Genomic DNA, 24,652 nt, shown 5'->3' on the forward strand with positions numbered 1-24,652 from the left:
TGCCAGCTTCCTTTCTTCTACAATCACCGTAGCTCGTGAAAGGTTCCTATCTTTAAACTGTGACGAGCAGCTGTGAAGCAGCAGGTTTATAATTGTCTCAACAGGGCGGGTAGCGCCTGTCAGGGTCCAGCCACGTGTGTTGTCCCTTTCAGCGACTCGTAGCGAGCTGCGCATCTGAGGCCAGCTCGGCTCCTGATTGGCCGCGTGTCCCTAGCGTGCGTGGCTCCGGCGCGGAAGCTCCTAGCGGCCGGTGGCGATGTCTAGCCGGACTAAACGGCAGTCTCATGGTTCCACCCGCGGGAAGCGCGAGTCAGAGTCGCGGGGTAGCTCGGGTCGCATCAAGAAGGAGCGAGACCGCGAGCGGGAGCCCGAGGCGGCGAGCTCCCGGGCCAGCCCGGTCCGCGTAAAGCGGGAAGTGGAGCCGACTGCGCGGGAGGTTCCGGCGTCCGCGCCCCCGGCGGTGAGGGTGAAACGGGAGCGCGAGGCCGACGAGGACTCGGAGCCCGAGCGGGAGGTGCGAGGTGCGCGGGGCCGGGCAGGGCGCGCCCTCCACGCTCGCTTGCTTTCTTCTTTTCTTTTTCTTTTTTTGAGACAGGGTCTCAGGAACTTGCTGTTGTAGCCAGGGATGACCTTAGACTCCTCTACTGAGCTCTGAGATGCCCATTTTTCGCCTGCCTTTTACTTTTCCTTAGTTTCTGTGCTTCCCTGCCCGAGGTTGAGTCCAGACAGGACTGTTTTCAGATGAAGACAATTCTAATCTTCACGTTGTCACGATACATCACAGCTCCCCTTTATCGAATAGCGCACGCGGGTCAGGTGCTCTGTAGAGAAGTTTACAGATGTTCTCCTCTCCAGCTTTTGCAAAATTCCAAAGATGCAGGGTCCTGTATCCTTATCTGGAATAAGCCCGTTCAATCGAGATCTTTGTGCATCCGATTAAAGTACTGACTTTGTATTATTTCAATAGTTTGGAGACAGTTGTGCTTCTCCTGGGTTTTGCAGGAGGTTGTTGTAGGACTTCTATATTGTCTTGTCAATGATGCTGATACAGTCAGCAGCCTTGGGAGAGAGACTGTATTCTATAGGTTGTATTATTCAAGGGCTAGGTTTAATGGTGTACACTATCATCCATGGTGGGAAAAAAGATTTAGTACATTTATTTATATGTGTGTACACATGTACCATGGTGTACATGTAGAGGTCAGAGGACAACTTATGGCAGTCAGTTCTCTCCTCCTATCTTGTAGGTCCCAGGGATTGAATTCAGGTAGCTAGGCTTGGTGGCAAGTACCTTTACTAAGCCATCTTGCTTGCCTGGATTTCTTTATGTAATACATGGATTATTATTATTTTTTTGGTTATATATGTAATAGATCTACTCCTAGTTTGTACCTTTTTAGAATGTTGTCACTACAAGAAAAGTAAAAGCTTTTCCTAGTCTTAGTTGATCAAATTTTCCCATTTCCATGGGAAACAGAAACAAAACACAATGTGCCTGTGATTTGAGTAGTTTCCTGTCCTTCATTTATGTTGCTGTGGAAGAGCGAATCCTGCCCTTATTAGTTAAGTGCTCTTCCACTGAGTTACATCCCAGGACACGTTTTCCATTTTAAAGTCTGTGATCTCTTTTTTCTCAGCAAAGAATGGCCGAGTGGATTCTGAGGACCGGAGGAGTCGTCACTGCCCATATCTGGATACCATTAACAGGTCAGTGATAGAAAGAGGATGAGGAAAGGGCTTGGGGATATATCTCAGCAGTGGAGCACTTGGGCTGGCCTGTCAGAGGCCCAGGGTTTAATCCCAGTTTCATACAGTCAAAAATCAGTGGGTTTTGATATGCAGAATATAGTAAAAATTTTGTAGAAAATTCTCCAAACTGAGCAGTGAACAGTTCATTCAAATTTTCCTCATTTTAAGCCTTTTTGCCTCAAAAATTGTGCTTCCATGTTGTCTCTTCAGAGTGGCAAAGTTTGTTTGTTTGTTGTGTAGCTCTGGCTGTCCGAGAACTCAGTCTGTAGACCACACTACCCTGGAACTCAGACATCCACTTGCCTCTGCTTCTGCCTCTGGAGTGCTGGGATTAAAGACATGTGTCACCATTGCCTGTCGAGTGAACATCCATACACAGTAAAAGCTTTTAGCTTATTCTGGATTTCTATTTTGTAACTAAGGGATACATGTGTACCCGAAGTTACAGTAGCATACTGAAATAATTATTGAATCCACACCACTTATCGGGTGCTATTCTAGATTTTCAAGATTCATTAAACAAAATATAATTATTTTCTTTGTTACTGAGGTACTTTGAAGAAATTTTAATACCAACTTAAGCACAGGGTTAAGGGAAAGAGGTACTCACAAGAAAGCAAGACACACTTAAGAACATGGGTGTGGGCTTCTCAAAGAAGAGTTGCCAAGACTTCTGTTTCTTCAAGATTTAGCTGTGTGTGTGTTCTTTCACAAGTTAGTGTGTATCATGTGTGTGCAGGTACCTGTGGAGGTCTGAAGAGGGTGTCAGTGCTGGGCACTGAACTCCAGTTGTCTGCAGCCGTTGAGCCTTCTCTCCAGGCCCAAAATGGGGTTTTTGTGTATAGCAGAGATAGTCCCCTTATCTTGTATTTTCTTTGATTTCCAGTTGTCTACAGCCTATCTTCTAAGATAGTGCTATCCAGTAGAACTCTCCACAGTACAGAATTGCATTTAAAATGCTTTTTGCTTTGTTTTGAGACAAGGTTCTGATATATGGCCCAGGCTGACACTGAATTCTCATCCCCCCACCTCAGCTGCTCAGTTCTGGGGTTGCAGGTGTGCCCCACCAAGCCCATCAGTAATTGCTTTTCGAAAGGGCTGTCCCTCGTAGGACGTGCAGGCTTCACATGACTCTTGAGGGTTTGAAATATGGTTTAGCAGTTGAAGCACTGATTTCTTAGTTTCTTTGTCATACTTGAAATCAAATCCAGGCCTCTCATGCTGGACATGCTTTACCATTGAACTATATTTTAGTCCAGGAACTAAATTTAAAACTTAGTTATCAATGACCATTTGTGGCTAACTGGTCCCTCAACAATATAACTATTAATAGGTACTATTAAATCTCTCTCACTGAATGTGGATTCAGTGGACATAAAAGACTTCTTTGTCCCTTTATGTTGGGCAGTCACACATATTGCTTTGTGTTTTAATAACCAGGTCTAGTTGTAGGTGTTGTCTTAAACTTCTTCAGGCACTTGCTCCCTCATCTATCTGTCTGTCTGTCTGTCTGTCTCTCTCTCTCGTGGATTTTTTCTTTTGGAGTGTGTGTGTGTGTGTGTGTGTGTGTGTGTGTGTGCGCTAGGTCTTGTGTTTGCTGGCCTAGTGCTCTGACACTCAGCAAAATCCCCCAACCAATTTTCATTATTTATTTATTTATTTCTTCTCTTTTTGTTTTCTGTATTTTTTGTTTGTTTGTTTGTTTGTTTTGTGAGATAGTGTTTCTCTGGGTTACAGCCCTGGCTGTCCTGGAACTGGCTTTCTAGACCAGGCCAGCCTCAAACTCACAGAGATCCACCTGCCTCTATCTCCCAGGTGCTGGGATTAAAGGCGTGCGCCACCGCTGCCTGGCCGTTTTTGTTTTTGTTTTTTAACAAAGATAAAATTTTTATTTATTTTTGAGCTAAGGTCTTACTTTGTAGCCCCAACTGGCTTGGAGTGTAATGTGCAGACTGGGCTGGCCTCAGACTCACAGACATTCACCTGCATCTGCCTCACAAATGCTAGAATTAAAGGTATGTGCCACCATGCCTGGCAGAATTTCTTGTCTCTCAACAGACGTGTTTACACTTTATGTCCTCTCACTGTCTCAGTGCTGGTGGACTCTTCCTTCGTCCTCTTTCTTGTTTTTCCTGCAAAGATTTGAATATAATGGGAGGGTCTTTGCTTTTGATATCTTACTCTATAGTCCATGACGATCTGGGACTTGCAGTCTTGCTGACTCAGTCTCCCAGGTGCCAGAATTAGAGGAACTGGGCCTCTATGAAAAGGTTGTCTCATATCCATGGGGGGAGTGGGACCAAGACTCCCTGATGCAAGCCAAAATCTGGCTGTTAGATATATTACATATATTCAGTATTTATATAGTTACTTATGTTCAGTGCACATCCTCCTGTTAATTTAAATTGTCTGAGGTTACTAATCCCAAATACAGTGTCAAGTGCTATGCAATGTAGTCATTTGGGGAATAATGCCAAAGGGGAAAAAGTCTGTGTATATTTAGTGCAGCTGTAACTTTTGTTTTTTTCAAATATTTATTCACAATTGGATGAATCTAATGAAAAAGTGTGTCGTGGGCATTTGTGTTTGATGCATACACTTTGAGCCTGCTTGGGAGAGTGCTGAATGTGTGGTTTTATGTTAAAGCGTTCTCTTAAGGATGCGTGTGACATTGTGGCATGTCGAGCCACCGCTGCCTCATCCCTGTTCGTTGTTCCTGTGTTCTGTCTCTCAGGAGTGTGCTGGACTTCGACTTTGAGAAGCTCTGCTCTATCTCCCTCTCGCATATCAATGCGTACGCCTGTCTGGTGTGCGGCAAGTACTTTCAAGGTAAGTAAATGACATGAATGATAAATGTGTTAAACTGTGAAGCTGTCTTTTTTTTTTTTCTGTGGAAGGTAAGTTATTCTTGGGAGCCATGTTTAATAATTTCTGTCTTTCTTCCCAGGAAACTGGAGGTTTTCTCCTTGATCAGAGATGAGCACATTTGAAAGGGAGAGTTAGTCCTGTAAAAAAACACTAGGTCTCCTGGCACTGAGCTTCTAAGTTTTTTTCTTTTCCCCCACCCTCTTTTCCTTCCTTTTGGCACTGGACAGTGAACCTAGGTTCTCAGATGTACTAGGCAAGTGTTCTACCACTGAGCTGCATACCCAGGTCCTGGGTTTCTGAGTCTAATGTTTTCTGCTTTTATATCTTTGCTGTTTTGAGATAGGGTCTGAGTATGTAGGCCAGGCTTACGTTGAACTTGAGCCTCCTGCCCCAGGCTTTCTCATGCTGGGTTTTGCAGGTGCCCTATCATCATCTCCTGAGAATACTCATTTAGTTCTTTTCTGAAAATGTATTATTTTAACTCATTTAGACCAACAAGTAGTATGCATGTACATAGTATACTGGGGAAGTAAAAAAAGAGAAGCCACATTTTTTGCTTTTGTAGGGAGCTTATTGAGATCAAGGTTGACAGATAAAACAATCAGAAAATCCTACAGTAATGATTTCTGCTAGACTATAATAGCAATGAATAAAAATGAGGACAGAGGGTAGTGAAATACATGAAGGTCAGTTTTTCTTTCCCTTTGATATTTGAGACAGTACTTCAGTATGTAGCCCTGATTGACCTAGAACTCACTGTATTGGCCTGACTGGTTTGAGCTTACCTCAGGTCCCCTGTCTCTGGTCATCTGAGTGCTGGGATTGTAGGTGTTATCATCCTGCCTGTCTCCAAAGTCAATTCCTAAAAATGTATTACATTTTAAGGTTAGTTTTATATATCAGTGCGGATATTTGTGGGCATGTGTGGAAGTCAGTGGACAGCTTGGTTGTCTTTCTGCCATGTGGGTTCCCAGGATTAAATTCAGGTCATTAGGCTTGGTGGCAGATGCCCTTCCTACTGAACCATCTTGCCAGCTCCCCAAGGTCGTGTGTGTGTGTGTGTTTGTTGTGTATATTTTCAGACTGCGTCTTGACCACCCTGTCTTCATCTCCCTATTGCTGGGATCGCAGGTGTGTGTCACCATGCCCAACCTCTTTTTTAAAAATATGGAATGGTGCACGAATTTCCCTGTGCAGGGCCATGCCAATCTTCTCTGTGTCGTCCCAGTTTTAGTATCTGTGCTGCTGAAGCGAGCATCCTTTTTGGTTTTAGTGGTTTTTCGAGACACGTTTTTTTTGTGTGTGTAGCTCCAACTTTCCTGGAACTAACCCTGAAGACCAGGCTGGTCTCAAACTCACAGAGATCCACCTGCCTCTGCCTCCTCAGTGCTGGGATTAAAGGTGTTCGCCATTACCCCTCAGCGTAAACTAAGGAAACACAGCAGTAGCCTCGTGCTAGAGTAGCCTCGTGTGCACAAAGCTCTGGGCTGACATTAGTTCTGCTAAACAGTAAAAAACAAAGAGATGTACAAGGACAGAGGACGTAGGTGTTGGTGGCAGCTGAAGGCAGCCTCTGGATAGGTGTATCTCTGTGTGTGTATTTATGTTTTTATGTATTAAATAACATATTTTTCGATACTCCTAGTTTCTGATACGTATGAAGTTAGTTTATATGTATCCTTTTGTTTGTTTGTTTGTTTGTTTTGGGGTTTTTTTTTTTTGGCTTTTTTGAGACAAGGTTTCTCTGTAGCTTTGGAGCCTGTCCTGGAACTCACTCTGTAGACCAGGCTGGCCTTGAACTTACTGAGATCCTCCAGTCTCTGCCTCCCGAGTGTTGAGATTAAAGACATGTGCCACCACCGCCCGGGCTATTTGTATACTTTTATGTTGAAACTAATTTCCCTAACTTATGTCTTAGTGTTCTTTCTGGTTCTCTTTGTGAGAGAAGTTTATGTGGGGATTAATTTCGTGGATGGCATAGGACTTACTTTGTTTTTGCTTTTAACATGTTTTGCACAAAGTAATAGACAGGAGCAAACTTGATCTGTTTCTTTTAGTCCTTACTCTGACAGCCCTTCCCCCTTTCCCACAGGCCGGGGCTTGAAGTCTCATGCCTACATCCACAGCGTCCAGTTCAGCCACCACGTCTTCCTCAACCTCCACACTCTCAAGTTTTACTGCCTTCCTGACAACTATGAGATCATCGATTCCTCACTGGAGGATATCACAGTATGTGTCAGGCATGTTGTTTTGTGAGCTATCCCAAGAGTCTCTGGGAAGGGCCCTGTTAGAGGTCAGGGTGGTATCTGGAGAGAAAGCGAAAAAGTAGAATAAATTCAAGTTTCAAACTAAATTCATGATGATAATTCTGTGACCAGGAAGATTCTGTCCTGTCTTCACTGCCCTGGGAGGCTTGGAAGCCTGGCAGTGAAGAAGGTGTTCCACTCTTGAGCTAGATACACAGGATACCCCACTGGAGACTTGGGCTCCTGCTGTTTTCATAGTCCTGAGGATCCTGGGGTTCTGGCAGCCATTGATCATGGAGTAGACCAGACTGTAGGGGTAAAGACAGACGTGGAATTCAGTGATTCAGGATTAGACACAAAGCCTCTTGCAGATGAGCTCTGTGAAGGACTTATTCCCCTACCTCGGCCTTCATCCCTAATGACTGATCCTTAGGGTGTATGGTGGGGCATTCATGACCAGGGAATTTTTATTTTCTGGATATACCTTGTGAACCCTGTCTACAATAACCTGCGTGTTCTTTTTGCTTGGCAGTATGTGTTGAAGCCTACTTTCACAAAGCAGCAAATTGCAAACTTGGACAAGCAAGCCAAATTGTCCCGAGCATATGATGGTACCACTTACCTGCCAGGGATCGTGGGACTGAACAACATAAAAGCCAACGACTATGCAAATGCAGTGTTGCAGGTATGCTCAAGAAAGAACACTGGAAGGAGAGAGTATCTGGAAGTCACCAAGAAGTTAATGCTTTCTAGAGAGTACAGTTGGAAGGTCCCAGACCCCAGGTCTGTCTGAGGACTCGACTTGAGCATTTGCTCTGCAGCCAGCAGCACACTCCTTTCTGGTCAAGGGGCGGATACCACATGCTGAGGGATTTTTCGGCTTTTAGGCTTATGGCTACTGCAGTTTCCAGATTATAAGAGGTGGTAGACTCTGTTGCTAGGCAGTGCCAGAAGGAACCACTGTGGTGGTTTTTATTTCTTTTTCTCTCTTGCTCCCTCCTTTCTTCCTCTTTTTTAAAAATTTTTATTTATTTACTTATTTATTTTGAGACAGGGTTTCTCTATATCTGTGTAGCTTTGGAGCCTGTCCTAGAACTCGCTCTGTAGACCAGGCTGGCCTTGAACTCACAGAGATCTGCTCGCCTGTTTCTGCCTCTGGAGTTTGGGATTAAAGGCATGCACCACCTCCACCTGACTCTTCCTTTCTGTGTATATGCATGTACTGTGTGAGTATGTATGTGCATGTATGAATGCAGGTACTTGTGTTGGACCCCTTGGAACTGGAGTTGCAAGCAGTTCCTGGGGGTCCTCTGCAAGATCAGGATACACTCTAAACTGCTGAGCCATCTCTCTAGCCCTGAATAATCTTTTAAAAAATACTTTTTTGATTTTGCTTGCTTTTTTTTTGTTTATTTGTTCGGTTGCTCTGTGTTTTTTTAAATTTTATTTTGTCTTTTTTTTTTTTAACTAGGGTCTTGCTCTGTAGCCCAGGCTACTCACTACATAATCCAGGCTGTCTTCATACATAGTCCAGGCTATCTTCATACATAGTTCAGGCTGGCTTCAAACTTACAGTTCTTCTGCCTCAGCCTCCCAGGTACTGGGATTACAGTCCTGAGTCTCTGCTTGACTTTTGAAGTCCTTCTCATTGTGTATATTCACTAAGTGTTTGTCAGCCTTTATTTTGTGTGACTCAGTGAAGGATATTTCTCTGAGCTCTGGCAGCATTTTCTGAGGGTCAGTTTCTTCCTTCCTTCCTTCCTTTCTTCCTTCCTTCCTATCTTTTTTTTTTCTTTAAGATTTATTTGTTTATTATGTATAGTGTTCTGCCTGCATGTATGCCTGTAGATCAGAAGAGGGCATTAGATCTCACTATAGATGGTTATGAGCCAATACGTGGTTGCTGGGAATTGAACTCAACCTCTGAAAGAACAGCCAGGAAGAGCAGCCAGAGCTCTTAACCTCTGAGCCACTTTACCAGGCCCTAGGGTCAGTTTCTTTTGGACGTTTGAAGGCTATCCTAGACCTGTCACAGGCTTTATCTGAATGTTAGCTGGAACAGCCTGGTCCTAAGGGGTCCTGCAAAGGGCTTTGTGCTAACTGGAATGCTTGATTTCCAGGCTCTGTCTAATGTTCCTCCTCTTCGGAACTACTTCCTGGAGGAAGACAATTATAAGAACATCAAGCGCCCTCCAGGGGATATTATGTTTTTGTTGGTCCAGCGTTTTGGAGAGCTGATGAGAAAGCTCTGGAACCCCCGAAACTTCAAGGCACACGTTTCTCCTCATGAGATGCTTCAGGCTGTTGTCCTTTGCAGCAAGAAGACTTTCCAGATCACCAAACAAGGTGAGAGACAAGTCACCCACATCTCTCTACTTGAGGACCTCATTTCAGGGTCATCTCAGAGCCAGTGAACACATTTATTTCCAGTTGTCAGTGAATCCTGATAGGACATGAAGGGACTGTTTGTGGATAGGGGGTTAGGGTCTTCATTCTTTTCTGATAAGTGGGTCCAAAGAGATTTGTGTAGGGGACTGAAGAGACTGCAGCTATATTCTCAAAGAGAGAATACAAAAATCTGTTTTATTTGTCAGAATAATGGTATTGCTTCTGGGAAATCCTAGGCAAGCCCCTGGTGTTAAGTAGCTGCTGCTTGTGCTGCTCATTTGTTATGTCCCCTGTTGGGTACTCAGGGAAGTTTTCCACTCTTTCTCATCTCTCAGCCCAGTTCTAACTGCTGCTGAGTGAAGTCTCCAGTTACTCTTAGTAGCCGGGTCTTATGCAGTACCACATCGCATCCATTTGTTCATCCTGTGCTCTTGGTTTTGAGATAAGGTCTCACTCTGTAGCCCTGACGGGCCTGATGCTCACCCCAAACTCACAGAGAGTATTTGAATTCTTTCTGTCTTTGCTTTCCCCATGCTGGGTTGTCCTCTACTTTTCTTCCTGAGTTTTAGAGCTACAGGTTGAGGTATATGATCGTTTTCTTCCAGGAAATGCCAGGCTAACAGGAAAGGTAATTGTATAGGAAGTAATTAGAGGATGTTAAGTGCTGTGATGAGAAAAAACCTCTCCAACTCATGGGGCAGAGACCCAGGTAAACATATGGGTAGAGTCCTGAGTGCTAGGTAGAGGAGGCTAGGCAGGCATGGGTTTCCAGTATAGTTTGGGATGCCCAAATGTATCTGGCACAGAGAGTAAGTAGTCACATCTTGGATTCCAGGGTCAGTGGAGAACCAGGGTAGTAATTAGGAAAGGGGATTTTCCAGTTTCTGTGTCTTTGTAAGGAGACTGGGTTTTATTTTAAGGTTGAAAATCAGTTGGCGCGCGCGCACACACACACACACACACACACACACACACACACACACACTCTATTCTGACCTGGGCATGGTAGTCCATGCGTATAATCCCAGCACCTGGGAGGTGGAGATAGGAGTTCAAAACCATCTTTAGCTACATGATGTCTTTTCTCAAAAATCCCAAACCAAAATAGAAATCCCATTTTTCTGATTGAGGAATGAATTACACAGAGAGAAAGGTCAGTGGCTTGGTTTTTAATTTTTTTTTTATTGTTTTATATGTGTAAGTGTTTTGCCTTTATGTGTATGTCTGCATACCACATGCATTCCTGATACTGGAGGAGGCCACAAGAGCGTGTCAGATCCCCTTGAAGTGGAGTTACGGACAGTTGTTAACTGCCATGTGGGTGCTGGAAATCAAACCCAGGTCCTCTGAAAGAATAACAAGTACTATAAACTACTGAGCCATCTCTCCTGCCACCTCTACCCACAATACCTTTTTTCTTTTTTTTTTTTTAAAGATTTATTATGTTTACAATGTTCTACCTGCAGACCAGAAGAGGGCGCCAGATATCGTTACAGATGGTTGTGAGCCTCCATGTGATTGCTGGGAATTGAACTCAGAACCTCTGGAAGAATAGCCAGTGCTCTTAACCGCTGAGCCATCTCTCCAGCTCCACAATACCTCTTTTTTTTTTTTTTTTTTTTTAATAGGCAGGTTCCTACTATGCAGCCCTAGCTGTCTAGGAACTCGCCATGTAGACCAGATAGGCACAGAGATCCACTTGCTTCTGCATCCTACATGCTAGAAATAAAGGCATGGACCACCATGGTCGTGTAGTAGTGCCTTTCAGAGTCTCAGGGACTTAGGAGAGGAGCACTAACTAGGAGATGATAAGGGAAGTAGATGAGGAGCTGAGAGTCGGGATTTAGGAGTTTAGGGCAAGAGAGAGTAAGATACACTTGGGAATAGATAGTGTATGTTGACCAGAACCCCATGATTTATTTCCAAATGAGCAGAAGTTGCAAAGACATTTGAGCATGGAGTTTCATAGTTTGCAACAGGCCAGTAACATTTACTCTTCTGAACAGGGGCAGCCACCTCCTGTGCTAGATGAAGCTTCACATTCCCAGCATCTAGAGTCATAAAATTACTTGGTTTCTGCACCAACTCTGTGAGGTCTCAATTTTGTTTTGATTTTTAAGATTTATTTTTAAGTGTGTGTGTGTGCATATGTGTGCAGGTGCCCATGGAGTGTGTGTGAGAGTATGTATGTGTATATGTATAAATGTGCAGGTGTTCCTGGATTCTAGAAGAGGCTGTTGGATCCTCTAAAGCTGGAGACTGGAGTTACAGGAAGTTGTGAGCCATCCATTGCAGGGGCTGGAAACTGAACTCAGACCCTCTGCCTAAGCAGTGAGCTTTCTTTTGTTTTTATGTCAGGGCTACAACAAGATACGATATTTTTATAGAGAAATTTATTTTGTGTACCATGGGTGGTTTTATCTGCTAGCCTTTCCTTCAGTTTTTGACACCTTTGCAGAGTTAAAGCATGATGGTTAGAGTTGCAGAAAAACCTTAGCCCTAAGAGTAACCTTGTTTCCTCTTCCATAGTCATAGTTTGCATTGTCAGTTAAGTCCAGTGACCTCAGTGCCTGGGCCTTATCAATTACTAGATGTATGTGGGTGCATTGAGAAGTTCTTGCTTTGGTCATTTGTAATTAAATAAAGCCTTGTGTGTGTGAATCTAGGAAAGTAATTTTGTAGAGCTGTCAGGCCTTTGGAATCAGGGAGATGAAATTAAAGAAGAGTACATAGCCTTACAGATTAACTAGATGAACAGAGGGGAAGTGAATGGAGACAGATATCTGGTAAGACAGTAGCCATTATTCCAGACATACTTGAGAGATAGGCACTTAGTTTCTTCTTAGGCACTTTTATCATGGGCCAGGATTGTTGCTTGTTCCCAGAATCCTTTGTTTTGCATTGTGTGTGGATGCTTTCTTAGAAATAACACTATAAGTCACCTTCCTGAAAGATAAGTCTTTAAGATAGGGAAGTGAGGAAGGAAGTCAGAGCCATTCTGAAAGCGTGGATGTTAGAGGGCCGTCATTCATTATTATCACTGGGTGGTGAGGTAGATTCTGGGGCAGAAGTGACAGGGTCCAGCTGTAGATCAAAATACCTTTAGAGAAAGAGAAGACTAAAAAGTAAGCTTGGGGGACTAGAGAGATGGCTCAGTGGTTAAGAGCCCTGGTTGTTCATCCAGAGGTCCTGAGTTCAATTCCCAGCAACCACATGGTGGCTCACAACTATGTGTAGTAAGATCTGGTACCCTCTCCTAACCTGCAGGCATACCTACAGACAGGACACTGTATACAGAATAAATAAATCTTTAAAAAAAATTAAAAAAAAGAGTAAGCTTGACCTCGAGGAGTGCGGGTGTTTGTTGTCAGCAAGAGGAGGATGCACAGGGTATGGTGTGGTGCGTGGCTGGAGAGGATGAGGAGAACCAGCCACTACATGGTTGGGTTCCTTTCCTCCCTCCGAACTTCATCATGTTCTCTCCCTTTGTTCCCAGGGGATGGAGTTGACTTCCTGTCTTGGTTTCTGAATGCTCTGCACTCGGCTCTGGGCGGCACCAAGAAGAAGAAGAAGAGTAAGTTGTGCTGCTTGTCCAAAGAGAGCCCCATTTTCTTTGTTTTTGCTTTTTTTCTAGAAAAAAAAATTTATACTTACACTGCTTCTTCCATTTTGAGACAAAGTCTTGCTGGAGCCCCAGCTGGCCTGGAGCTCAGGTTCTTGCTGTCTCAGTTTCCTCTGTACCGAAATGACTTAGAACGCATGCTTCTTCTGCTTCACCCCCAGAAGTTGGGATTACAGATATGTGTCATTAGACTTTGCTAGACCTGAATTGATCTTGCCCTGTTTTTTGTTAGAATATGGTTATGATCTCAGTTTATATTTTTTCCTGGTTGTTTTGTTGTTGTCTTATCTTTTTTTTTTTTTTAAATCTTTGAAATATGTTCTTGCTGCCTAGCCCAGGCTGAGTTGGAATTTGTGATCCTCCTAACTTAGCCTCCCTTATACTGAGATTACAAATATATACTGCCTTGTCTGGCCCCAGTAGTTTTTAAGCAGAAATGCCTGGAAGATACTGGGTTAAGTGAAGTAAGACAGACAGAAGACATGGCTGTGTCTTGTCACTCCGGAAGTGAACTTCCTGCGGTCAAGAGTGGAATCCTGCTTACCTAGGCCTAGGGCTCAGGGCTCTCAGAGAAGTTAGCAGGAGGAGGGACTTTCAGTGTTCTCTGGCACCGTTGGTAAAAGTGGTTGACGTCCACCAACTGTGTACCTCAGTAGAGCTCCTAGAGAGGATTTTGAATGTTTTGAGCACAGGGAATGATAAATGTTTAGAGATGAACATGTCAGTTAGCCTCAACTGGCCATTATTGTACTGTATATATTTATTGAAATAGCACTCTGCTTCATTAATTGATATAGTCTTGGGTATCAATTAAAGATCCTTCACCTCCAAATGTTGGGATTACAAGCATGTGTCATTTTACTCAGATTAAAATGTTTATTTATTTAATGTGCCTTTATGAGTGTATGTGCATCACACGTGTACAAGAACATTCGATGATCAGAGGCTGTCAGAAGCCCAGGGATTGGCGTGACAGGTGGTTGTGAGCCATCTGAATTGGGTCCTAGGAACTGAACTCTGGGTCCTCTGCAAGAGCAGTATGTGTTCTTAACTGCTGGGCCATCTCTCCAGAATAAGTCAAAGCTTGGTTTTGCTTTTGTTTTTGAGACAGAATTTATACGTGGTTCTGTCTGGCTGTCCTGGAACCGACTGCGTAGACTGTCAGACTGGCCTCAGACTCACACAGATCACCTGTCTCTGCCTCCCAAGTGTCTGAATTAAAGACAAACACCACCATGCTTTAGCCAAAGCTTTTTTTTTACAAATCAGAAATGGGTGTAATTATGCTCTAGAAATTCTGACCCAGTTTGGAATGGAGAGTGGGAGCATTGTGATCTAGACTCTTAGATTCCTCCAGTGCTAGAGCTGGTGAAGGACTGAGCTGAATGGTAGAGCAGACTGAAAAGTGGCTCTGCTTGTAGGCACAAAACTAACTGAACATCCCTCTGACCCTCAGCTTCTCTTGTTTATTTTGAATTCCAGTTATACTTTGTAGCTTATAGACTGCAGAGTCAAGTGAGTCATTCTGGAGACATAATGCACTGTAGCTTTCTTTTTTGTTTCTGTTTTTCAAGACAGGGTTTTTTGGGCTGGAAGATGGCTCAGTGGTTAAGAGCACTATCTGCTCTTCCAAAGGTCCTGAGTTCAGTTCCCAGCAACCACATGGTGGCTCACAACCATCTGTAATGAGATCTGGTGCCCTCTTCTGGCCTGCAGGCATACATGCAGACAGAACACTGTACACATAATAAATAAATAAATAAATTAAAAAAAAAAAAGACAGGTTTTTTCTTTGTAACATTCCTGGCTGTCCTGGAACTTGCTTTGTAGACCAGGCTGGCCTTGAAATCACAGAGATCTGTGCCTCTGCCAAGTGCTGGGATTAAAGACGTGTCAACACCATGCCCTGCTGCTTGTCTTCTTTTTATGTGATTGATTGTGTGGTTGTATATGTGTTGTTTGTTTTGAGATCAGGTCTTGCCTTGTAGCCTGGGGTAGGCCTCAAACTCCCAATCTCCCTTCTTCACTGCCTGAGAATAGGTGTGTCCCACCACACCCAGCTCTTGTCTTCTGGGTTATGATGGCTCTGCTGGGTGATGGAGTTGGGTTTTTACTCTAGATAACTCTGCCCTGTCTGCGAGGTAAATTCAGCCGAGCTCATTCTCTCAGATCTCTAACTTGTGTTCCACTGGCGTTCTGTGACCCTGTGTGCTTTGTGTCTTTGTCTTGGTTTTGTTCTTGTTCACCATCTTAGTCATTTCTCCCTCTTGTCCAGTATAGGTTACAGCCTTTTGAAGGCAGTGGGTGGTTATGAGAAATACCTCGACTTGGCTGCTTTTGAGGCCGTGTGTGTGTGTGTGTGTGTGTGTGTGTACACCTGTGAAGGCCAGTGCTGAGATTAGAGGTGAGAACTGCCTTACCTGTCTTTTTAGTATGTGAGTGCTAGGGATCAAACTTAGGTCTTCACACCTGATGAAAGGCTCTCTACTGACCAAGCCATTTCCCTCTGTACCTATTTTTGTTTTCATTGTTTTGAGGTAGGATCTCATGTGGCTAAAGTTGGATTTGAACTCTTGATCCTCCTGCCTCCACCTCCGAAGTGCTAGAATTATAGGTGTGAGCTACCACACCCAGTTCTATGTCCAGTTCTGACTGATATTTAAAAAAAAAAAAAGATTTATTTATTTTATGTGTCTCGGTGTTTTGCCTGCCTTTTGCTATGTGCACCATGTGTGTGCCTGGTTCTCTTAGAGGTCAAAGATCGCATTGGAGCTTCTGGAATGGTTGTGAACTACCATGTGGATCCTGGGGATCAAACCTGGGTTCTCTCTGCAAGAGCAACAAGTGTCCTAAGCTGCTCAGTCATCTCTCCAGCTCTTTCTTTTTAAAATGATTGTTTTTAAGCTGTGTAAGTCATTCTTTTCAAACTCACATTTTCCCCCTTTCATGACCCAGCCCAGTGGTTAAAGAATGTCGTGTGGAGGAGATATAATGTAATTACTTAAAAAAAATAATTCTATAAGTACAAGATATATGTTACAAGGTGAAGCTTCTGTGCTTAAGAAGAGTTTGAGTCTTACACTGTTCTGGTTTATACCAGAAATTTAGAAGTTGGGATATGTTCTTGACATGCTTTCTGGCCTCACAAACTTTGTATTTTGCTTTTTGTTTGACAGCTATTGTGACTGATGTTTTCCAGGGATCAATGAGAATCTTCACTAAAAAGCTTCCTCATCCTGATCTGGTGAGTGTCCAGAACAGAATTCTAGCCTGATATATGTTACCTGAGGGGTTTGGGGAACCAGGAGCTTAGGGAGTAGACAGAATGTGCCCCACAAAGAAGTTTACAAAGCACCTGCTCTAGGGCAGTTCTGTGCCCATAGCGGCCATGTACTGTGAACTTCAGAGTTTGTAGTTGGGAGTCTTGGTTGAAGTGGTTTGACCGCTGAGTGGTTCAGCTGAGCTTCTTGAGAACTTTTTAAATAGTAGGGTGCATAAGTAAAACCCTTTCAAAGAGGAAAGCAATTAGTGTTTTCTTTAAGAGTTGATCTACAAGGGAATGGGTTTGAGTGGTGTCTTCAGATCCATGTGCCATTACACTTAGTTCTCATTAACCCTCTCTCTGTTGCCTTGCTCTGTTCCCAGTGCTCTCTTTCCCACAAACAGTTCCCCCTCTTGCTTCATGTCCCGTGTACTCCATTTCCCACTCTTCCCCTTGAAGGTCTCCTGTCCAGCGATCGCCTTTCTAGTTGGATGACTGCATGCGTGCACACACATGCCATCAGTTTTTGAATGAATACTGTCAGGTGGTTCTGCAAACAGCTGCCTGGGCTCTGGACTAGGGAAGATGTGAGTGAGCTTCATGCCTCTGTGGGTTTGCTTCCTGCTGTTCACACTCCTTTCCTCTTTCGTCTTCTCATGCATTTCCAGCCAGCGGAAGAGAAAGAGCAGCTGCTCCACAATGATGAGTACCAGGAGACGATGGTGGAGTCCACGTTCATGTACCTGACGCTGGACCTGCCCACCGCCCCACTCTACAAGGATGAGAAGGAGCAGCTCATTATCCCCCAGGTGCCGCTCTTCAACATCCTGGCCAAGTTCAACGGCATCACTGAGAAGGTAGCCACATTGCCACCCTTGCCCTGTTTTCTTGGTTTGTATTTTAACCTTATCATCACCAGCACCCCTTTTTTTTCAGTGTTGACAACAGGACTTTGGAAGTGGAAGGCAAGTGCTCTATAGACAAGTTACTCCCCAGCCTCTGTGTCTTTTCTATTTCAGAATCAATGCATAAATATCATAGTCTTACTCTGAATGTACTGTCTTTTTCAAATCTCCCAGCCTCTCTGGTGTTTAACTCTTAACTTTGGAGCCCTTCTTATGTGGTTCCTGCCTGCCCTGAGTATTGTAAAGAAAAGTGGGAGATTCAGATGTTTGGAAACTCAAGAATACAGAAATCTCATCTTGAAAAAGAGAATTTTTATTTTGTTGTGTTTCTTGAGATAAGGTCTCATCTAGCCAGCTTAGCCTAGAACTTGCTGTGAAGCCAGAACCAGCCCTGAATTCTTGATTCTCCTTCCTCCACCCAAGTGCTGGCCACCACTTCCAGCTCCAACAATTATTTTTAATTTGTCTGTTTTGCTCTCATTTTTTGTTAATAATACAGGTACTTAACCGTTAGTTCAGTCTCAGTATCAAATTGGTGGAGCAATATCAGAAATAATAACTCTGGACACTTTTTTTTTTCTGAGGTCGGGTTTCTTTGCTGTCCTGGGTTTGCCTCGAACTCATAGAGGTCCACTTGCCTCTGCCTCCCAAGTGCTGGGATTAAAGGTGTGCGCCGCCACCACCCAGTGAAACTGGACTCCTGGGGTGGGGAGAAAAGAACCTTGAACTGTTTTTGCAGTGGTGTTTCTTCTTACTGAGCTGGCAGGGGCAGTGTAGACCCTACACTCGTTTCCCTTTCTGTCTTATTAACATTTTGGAGACGTACCCAAACCCTTTCTTTTGTAAAAAGCTTCTCCCTTTTCTAGATGACCTTTAATAACTTTCTCTCAATTTACTGGGGAGCAGGTCTGTAAGGCCCCTCATTATGCAGTATCAGAAGTGGATCTCTTACATACTGTTTTATAAGGTTCTTGCCCGGATGGTATTGAAGTGGCATATTCTAATTTTAAATCAGTATTTTCTTGGGGTTAGTGAGGTGGCTCAGCAGGTCAAAACACTTGTCATGGAGGTCTGGAAACCTAAGTTCAGTCCCTGGAGCCTACATTGGAAGGAAAAAAGACTCCTGGAAATTGCCCTCTGGCCTCTAGACATGAATTGGAGCATGTATACACCCACTTTCACCCAACATCTCTCTCTCTCTTTCTCTATCTATCTATCTATCTATCTTTCTATCTTTCTATCTTTCTATCTATCATCTGTCTATCTATCTATCTATCTAAATTGAAAGTATTTTCTATTTCCTTGAGCAACTTGTGGAACTCAAGGGGTCTGTTTTTCTGTTTAGAACTCAGTAAGTTCAGAAGGAAGCCTTGGCTGATTATTTCTGGTCTTAGTCTTTCAGTTCTATCTCTTAACTAAATGTAAGCTTAGGTTTTACTGGGGTTTGAGCCTTAACCTCATGTATACTAAGCAAGTGCTTTACTAGGGTATATTCCCAGACAAGGATAAGAATTTATGTTTAACTCAAGCACTAGGGAGGCAGAGACAAGTGGATCTCTTAATTCAGGGCCAGCCTGGTCTACAGAATAAGTTTCAGGACAGCCATAGTTACACAGAGAAACCCTGTCTTGAAAATCAGAGAGAAAGAGAGGGAGGGAAGGAGGGAGGGAGGGGGAGAGAGGAGAAAGAAAGAAAAGAAAGAGAGAGAGAGAGAGAGAGAGAGAAAGAAAGAAAGAAAGAAAGGAAGAAAGAAAGAAAGAAAGAAGAAAAAACTATTCTTAGGTTCTCAGGGCTGGAAAGCTGGATCAGCAGTTCAGAGTGTTGCCCTTGCAGAGAACCTGGGTTCAATTTCCAGCATGCAAGTGGTACCTTACAACCATCTGTAACTCCAGTTCCAGGGAATTGACATGCTCTTCTGGCTTCTCTGGGCATACACGGGTTCATAGACAGGCAGAACATCCATCCACATAAAAGAAAAAGGGAAGCCGCTAATGTTCACTCACTTTAAGCCCCTTGGGCTAGGCAGGTGTCCTGGCCCTTCCCTTTCTTCTTAGGCCATGTAGAATAAGCTCACAGGAAATACACTACTTACACAAGCCCTGAGATTTTCTTCTCAGATGTGAGCTTCGGTTGCCAGGGATTGAGATAGACCAGTGCCTCCTGTGTGCTGAGTACTGGTTTTACTGCAGAGCTACCCCAGCCCAGGTCTTAGAACCTTTAAGACTGAAAGGATGGAAGAAATTATTAGCCACCTCCTTTGGAATACTGAGGGTGCTTCACTGTTACTAAGGCAAGAAAATATTCCCCATTTTGAGTAAGATCTGTTTTGATTTTTTAAGACTGGGTTTCTCTGTAGCTTTGGAACCTATCCTGGAACTTGCTTTGTAGACCCGGCTGGCGTTGAACTCACAGAGATCCCCCTGTTTCTGTCTTCTGAGTGCTGTTTGCCTGAGCCTGCACAGCTGTGGTATTAGTTTGAGCAGTGTGACCCTATACTGGCTGAAGCAGTCCATTGTATTTTACTCTGTGTTTGCTACATTGCTGATCTTAGCCCCTTTTGTGATTTTTGGGACTAAATATTTTCTAAATTTTAGGTATGATACAGAGCTATGTTTAAAAGCCAGAGCAAAGCTCAGGCCCCTTTTGTACTGAGTGCTGGCATTAATGTCAACAAACTGTTCTTCTAGGAATACAAGACTTACAAGGAGAACTTCCTGAAGCGCTTCCAGCTCACCAAGCTGCCTCCATATCTAATCTTTTGCATCAAGAGATTTACTAAGAACAACTTCTTTGTGGAGAAGAATCCGACAATTGTCAACTTCCCTATCACGTGTGTATTGCCCTACTTCGTTGGCAGATGATCCTGACCACTTGAAACTCCTGCCGTAGCCTGTTGTAGGAGCCACTTGCTTGTTCCAGCTGCTCAGTTCAGAAATAATCACACAGAAACTGTATTAATTAAATCACTGTTTGGCATATTAGGTCGAACTTCTTATCAGCTAGCTCTTACTTACTAATTTAACCCATTTCTATTCATCTGTAACACCACGTGGCTGTGACTTACTGGATAAAGTTCCGGCGTCTGTCTCTGGCGGGACTACATGGCTTCTCACTGACTCTGCCTTCCTTCTCCCAGAATTCAGTTTAGTTTTCCCTGCCTACCTCTATTTTGCCCTGCTCTGCTATAGACTCAAAGCAGTTCTTTATTCATTAACCAATAAAAGCAACACATAGACAGAAGGACCTCCCACACCATCAGCCTCCCAAGTCTACAGCTGTCCACATCTAACTGTGAGTCTGCGTTATCTTTCCCATAGTGTTCCTTTTGGACTGACTTGATTGGAGATTACAAGAACCAGCTTCCTACATCAGAGAAATTAATGATTTTGCTGGAAGGATGTATATATTTCAGGGTCCCCAAAGATGGATATTGTAGTCAGAGTTTTTATATCCCGCAGCTGCTCTGAGGCTTGCATTAATTACAAATGCTGGGCTGGAGCTGGAGAGATGGCTCAGAGGTTAAGAGCACTGGCTGCTCTTCCAGAGGACCTGGGTTCAATTCTCAGTACTTGGATGGCAGCTCACAGCTGTCTGTAACTCCAGTTCCAGGAGATCTGACACTTTCATACCAATGCACCTAAAATAAGGTTAAATAAAAATTAAAAAACAAAACAAGTGCCCAGCCAGTAGCTCAGGCTTAATACCAGCTAGCTCTTACATTTCAAGTTAACCCATATTCCTTATTTACACTCTGTCACGTGGTGACACTTTATTTATTTATTGGTACCTTTATTAGGGGAGGCAGTGGAGCTACAATCCTTCTGTAAAAGACTTAATTCACAGCCATGATTCCCACTCAAACCCAGATGGGCAGAGACTTTTGCCTCCAGACATGCTCCTAAGAGGGGTTTTCACTGCTGGAAAATGTGAATTCAATGCACTGGAACTGTTGTGGCACTGCAGACCTTTCCAGAACTAGGATCCTAAAGTAGCAGTCAACAGCTCTGTGCATCATTTGTAAGGGGCATTTCCCCTAACTTCACAGCTGTGGTCTGATGTTCTGTTGTTTCTCTTTATCTCCAGAAATGTGGATCTAAGAGAATATTTGTCTGAAGAAGTTCAAGCAGTCCACAAGAACACCACTTATGATCTTATCGCTAACATCGTGCATGATGGCAAGCCCTCCGAGGGCTCCTATAGGATCCACGTGCTTCATCATGTGAGTGGCCTCTGACTGATTTGGAACAGAACTGATAGGCATTGTTCCTGTGGTGTGTTTGAGTTTGCCCTTTCTGGGCCTGGCTTCAGAACTCTATATGTACTGGATGGTTTTAGTTTTGTCTTAATGTTAGACACCACTGGGAGGTACCCCAGCCCGGTTACTGTAGACATTAATTTTCAACTGGAGTAGAGCCTGTAGATGCAGCCACAAATCCTGCGGTGCTGAGCCCATCTCTGTAGCATGCTTTCTTACCCCAAGCAGTGATCGGCATCAAGGTTAATTACGAGACTCTGCTTTACAGTGTGTGGGTTCAGTCAAGTGTTCTAAAGTTCCCTGCGAGGTTCTGCTAGCCAGTCAGGATTGAGAACCTCTGTTCAGGGTCAGAGCCCCACCAGTCCCAGGAGCTGTGGTGCCATGGGGGGGCTCCTTAGGACAGCAGAATTTCAACCCCCTGGGACACATTGCATCAACTCTTCATTATTTAACAAAACCCTTTGATATGCATGAAGTTAATGTTTGAGAAGCATTGGTTTAGAGACTCCTTGCTTTGTGTGTCATGATTGTTTTTAAGACAGAGTCTCATACTGTAGTCCAGGCCGGCTGAGAACTTGTGGCAGTTCTTCTGCCACTAGCCTTCCAGGTACTAGGATCAGAGGCATTACCGCTATGCCTAGCTGAGCTAACACATTTTAAGAGTGTATCTAAAGCTGAAAACAAAAGCACACACAGAATATATGTATAAATGCAGAATTTTAATGTAGGTTATTATAACTTAGTGTCTCTGGGACTAATGGTTTACTGTCCTTAAAGCGCATCCCTCACACATGAGGAAACCTAGACTTAAAGTCTGAGAATTTTTCTGAAGTCAGTAACAGTGGGATTTGTGCTGAGATATTTGGCCTCAAAACCATGCTTACCTAGTCCTAGAACCAGAAGTGAACTTGCTTATATAGCCCACATTTTCTCTGTAGTCCTACACTCTGAACTTGAGGTATCTGCAGTCTGTCAACACCTGTGTCCTGTCAACAGCAGTTGTGTGAGGTAGTTTGGCTATGTTGGCGACACTGGTTTGCAGGCAAACTCTAGGTGATGGGCAGTGTCCACCAAGGTGCCTTACCTTTGTCTTTGTTGCTCCTGTCTCTGGGTTGAGGTATGGAGGAGGAGAATGTACACTTATAGGTTCTTAGCAGCCAGCTTTATGTACTTTCTAGCAGGTTTGTCTAATTTACCATTTTTGGACAGAAAAAAGATATTTGAGATTGGAGACCATTCTCTTTTTCCTTGTAAGTGGGCCTAAATCAGTTCCCCTTTAAAAGTATAGAAGTGGGTCTGGGGATTTAGCTCACGTGACAGGGTGTCTAACATGCACAAAACCTTAAGTTTGATTCCAGTCACCACATGAACTGGGTGTGGTGGTGCCCACCTATAGTGCCAGCACTCTTGAGGTAGAAGCAGGAGAGTCAGAAGTTGAAAGTCTTCCTTGGCTAAAGAGAAAATCTGATGTTAGACTGAGGACACCCTACACACACACACACACGCACACAAACACACACTCCCCCCCCTACACACACACAGGGGGAGGGCAAAATGTTTGGTACTCCATTGTATTTCAAAGACTCCTTGACAGGAATTGAGGTTGCCAGAACTGTTCATTGACTCAGGTCTAGCCAAGGTCTTGACTCTTGTTGATGTTTAGTGGCCATTCTGATGTCTCTGATCTTTGGCTGTGATCATTTTCACACCTCTGGTTTTGGAGAACAGATTAACCCGACTTTTCATGCTTTGTGCAGGGAACCGGCAAGTGGTATGAATTACAAGACCTCCAGGTGACTGACATCCTGCCCCAGATGATCACATTGTCCGAGGCGTACATTCAGGTGGGTGTGGGCCAGTGGAATTGATGTAGAGTCTTGATTACAGACTTCAGGAGTGCGAGGGGACCAGATTATGTGACCCCAGAAGTTAAACAGATTTTCAGAAAGGAAAAGTACAGAAGCCTGTAAGTCAGCAAGTGAGCCTAGTGTGTTTGTGGCCTTAGGAGTTTAGCAGAGATCTGTAACTTAGTCCCTGGAGATCCAAAGCTGTCTTTTGACATTTGAGCATACCAGGCATGCACATATATAAGTGTAGACAAGACATTCATACACATTAAATAATAAATGAATCTGAAAAAGAATAAAAAAAAGAATGAACAAAAGTTGAGGGTGTGTGGAAATGTGAATGGGATGGAAGGGACTGCTGTGGGAGAGTGTGCGTCATTAGTGGGGAAGGTAGCGCATGTGACAGCGGGGCGGCGTGCTGCCTGCTGCCTGGCAGGGAATAGTTCCTTGATGGCGGACTGCAGAGCTCATCATATTTTCATTTCTGACAGATTTGGAAGAGGCGGGATAATGATGAAACCAACCAGCAGGGGGCTTGAATGCCTGGTCTGCGGTTTTGCTCCCCAGGGCTGAAGATGTTAAGTGAAAATACTGAAGCTGTAACTTAACATGGGCTGACTGAAGATTCCTGCCCCAGCTCATCAAAGAGTCTGTCTGCCCGTGGTGTCCTGTGCTGTCCAGCTGTTCTCTGATGAGCACATTGCAGATGATACTCCTTCCCTTTCAGCGCCAGCAGGCAGAACTCCTACAGATGGATGCCTTACTTGAATTGCTGCAAGTATCTAAGAACAGATAATTCCTTGGAAACATCAAGTCTTGAGAGTCTACGAGTGAACATGAAGCTAACAGCATCTTTCTGTCTGTCATAGGTAGATGGTTTTCCTATAGTTCCTTCTATCCTATGGGACTTTTGGAATGGATTAAATATCCTCCTGTTTTTAAACCAGACTTTTGTTTTATGTACCTCATTTAGGCTTGCTAAGATGTTTATTTTCCTTTGTAACTTACACACTTTCTGCCCTTTCTGCCATTCTCGTCTCTTCCTGTCAGCTTGTGGGTGGTGTGTCATTTGGAGTACATTTGTCTCTAAGTAACAAAATATCTCACTAAAAATGATAAACTGTTGTGCCTAACTAGAAGGCTAAGGTGGGCAGTTTCGGATTGCAGTGCCGCTCTGGAAGGCAGAGATGAAGGACTAGAAAGCGCTGCTTACAGCAGTGCAGTTCTGAGCAGGTCTCAGCCTGGCCAGTGGGGAGCCAGAGCAGAGATTGACTGGCCAAGGAATTGGGTAGAAGCATCTTCTACCAAGCTCAGTCATTGACTCAATAACCTGGAGGGTTTGAGCTCTGGCAGGAGCACTGAAGCTAGTCTAAGATGTGGGAAAGGCACTGCAGCCCGAGGCAGTCAGTTGATTATGGCAGCTTCTCTTTGAATTTTTTTCCTTCTTCCCTCCCTCTCTCCCTTCTTTCTTCCCTCTATCCTTCCCTCCCTCTCCCATCCCTCCCTCCCT

At 44.0% G+C, this 24,652-nt stretch overlaps 1 protein-coding gene and 1 pseudogene across 1 annotated transcript; one reads left to right on the plus strand and one right to left on the minus strand.

Annotated features, from left to right (window-relative positions):
- The first annotated feature begins 200 nt into the window (after positions 1-200).
- Positions 201-24,090, plus strand: Usp39 (ubiquitin specific peptidase 39). Its single transcript, XM_048452976.3, has 13 exons — positions 201-521; positions 1,638-1,707; positions 4,484-4,578; positions 6,710-6,846; positions 7,396-7,548; positions 8,984-9,209; positions 12,748-12,825; positions 16,050-16,117; positions 16,804-16,992; positions 19,728-19,870; positions 21,124-21,259; positions 23,053-23,139; positions 23,634-24,090. Exons 1-13 carry the CDS (start codon positions 257-259, stop codon positions 23,679-23,681), a joined length of 1,695 nt encoding a protein of 564 aa, XP_048308933.2. The 5' UTR covers positions 201-256; the 3' UTR covers positions 23,682-24,090.
- On the minus strand, positions 5,779-5,875 carry LOC125410426 (U6 spliceosomal RNA; annotated as a pseudogene).
- Positions 24,091-24,652: the final 562 nt, after the last annotated feature.

The sequence above is a fragment of the Myodes glareolus genome, chromosome 6, assembly GCF_982192425.1.
Source record: "Myodes glareolus chromosome 6, mMyoGla1.1, whole genome shotgun sequence".
Lineage (NCBI taxonomy): Eukaryota > Metazoa > Chordata > Mammalia > Rodentia > Cricetidae > Myodes > Myodes glareolus.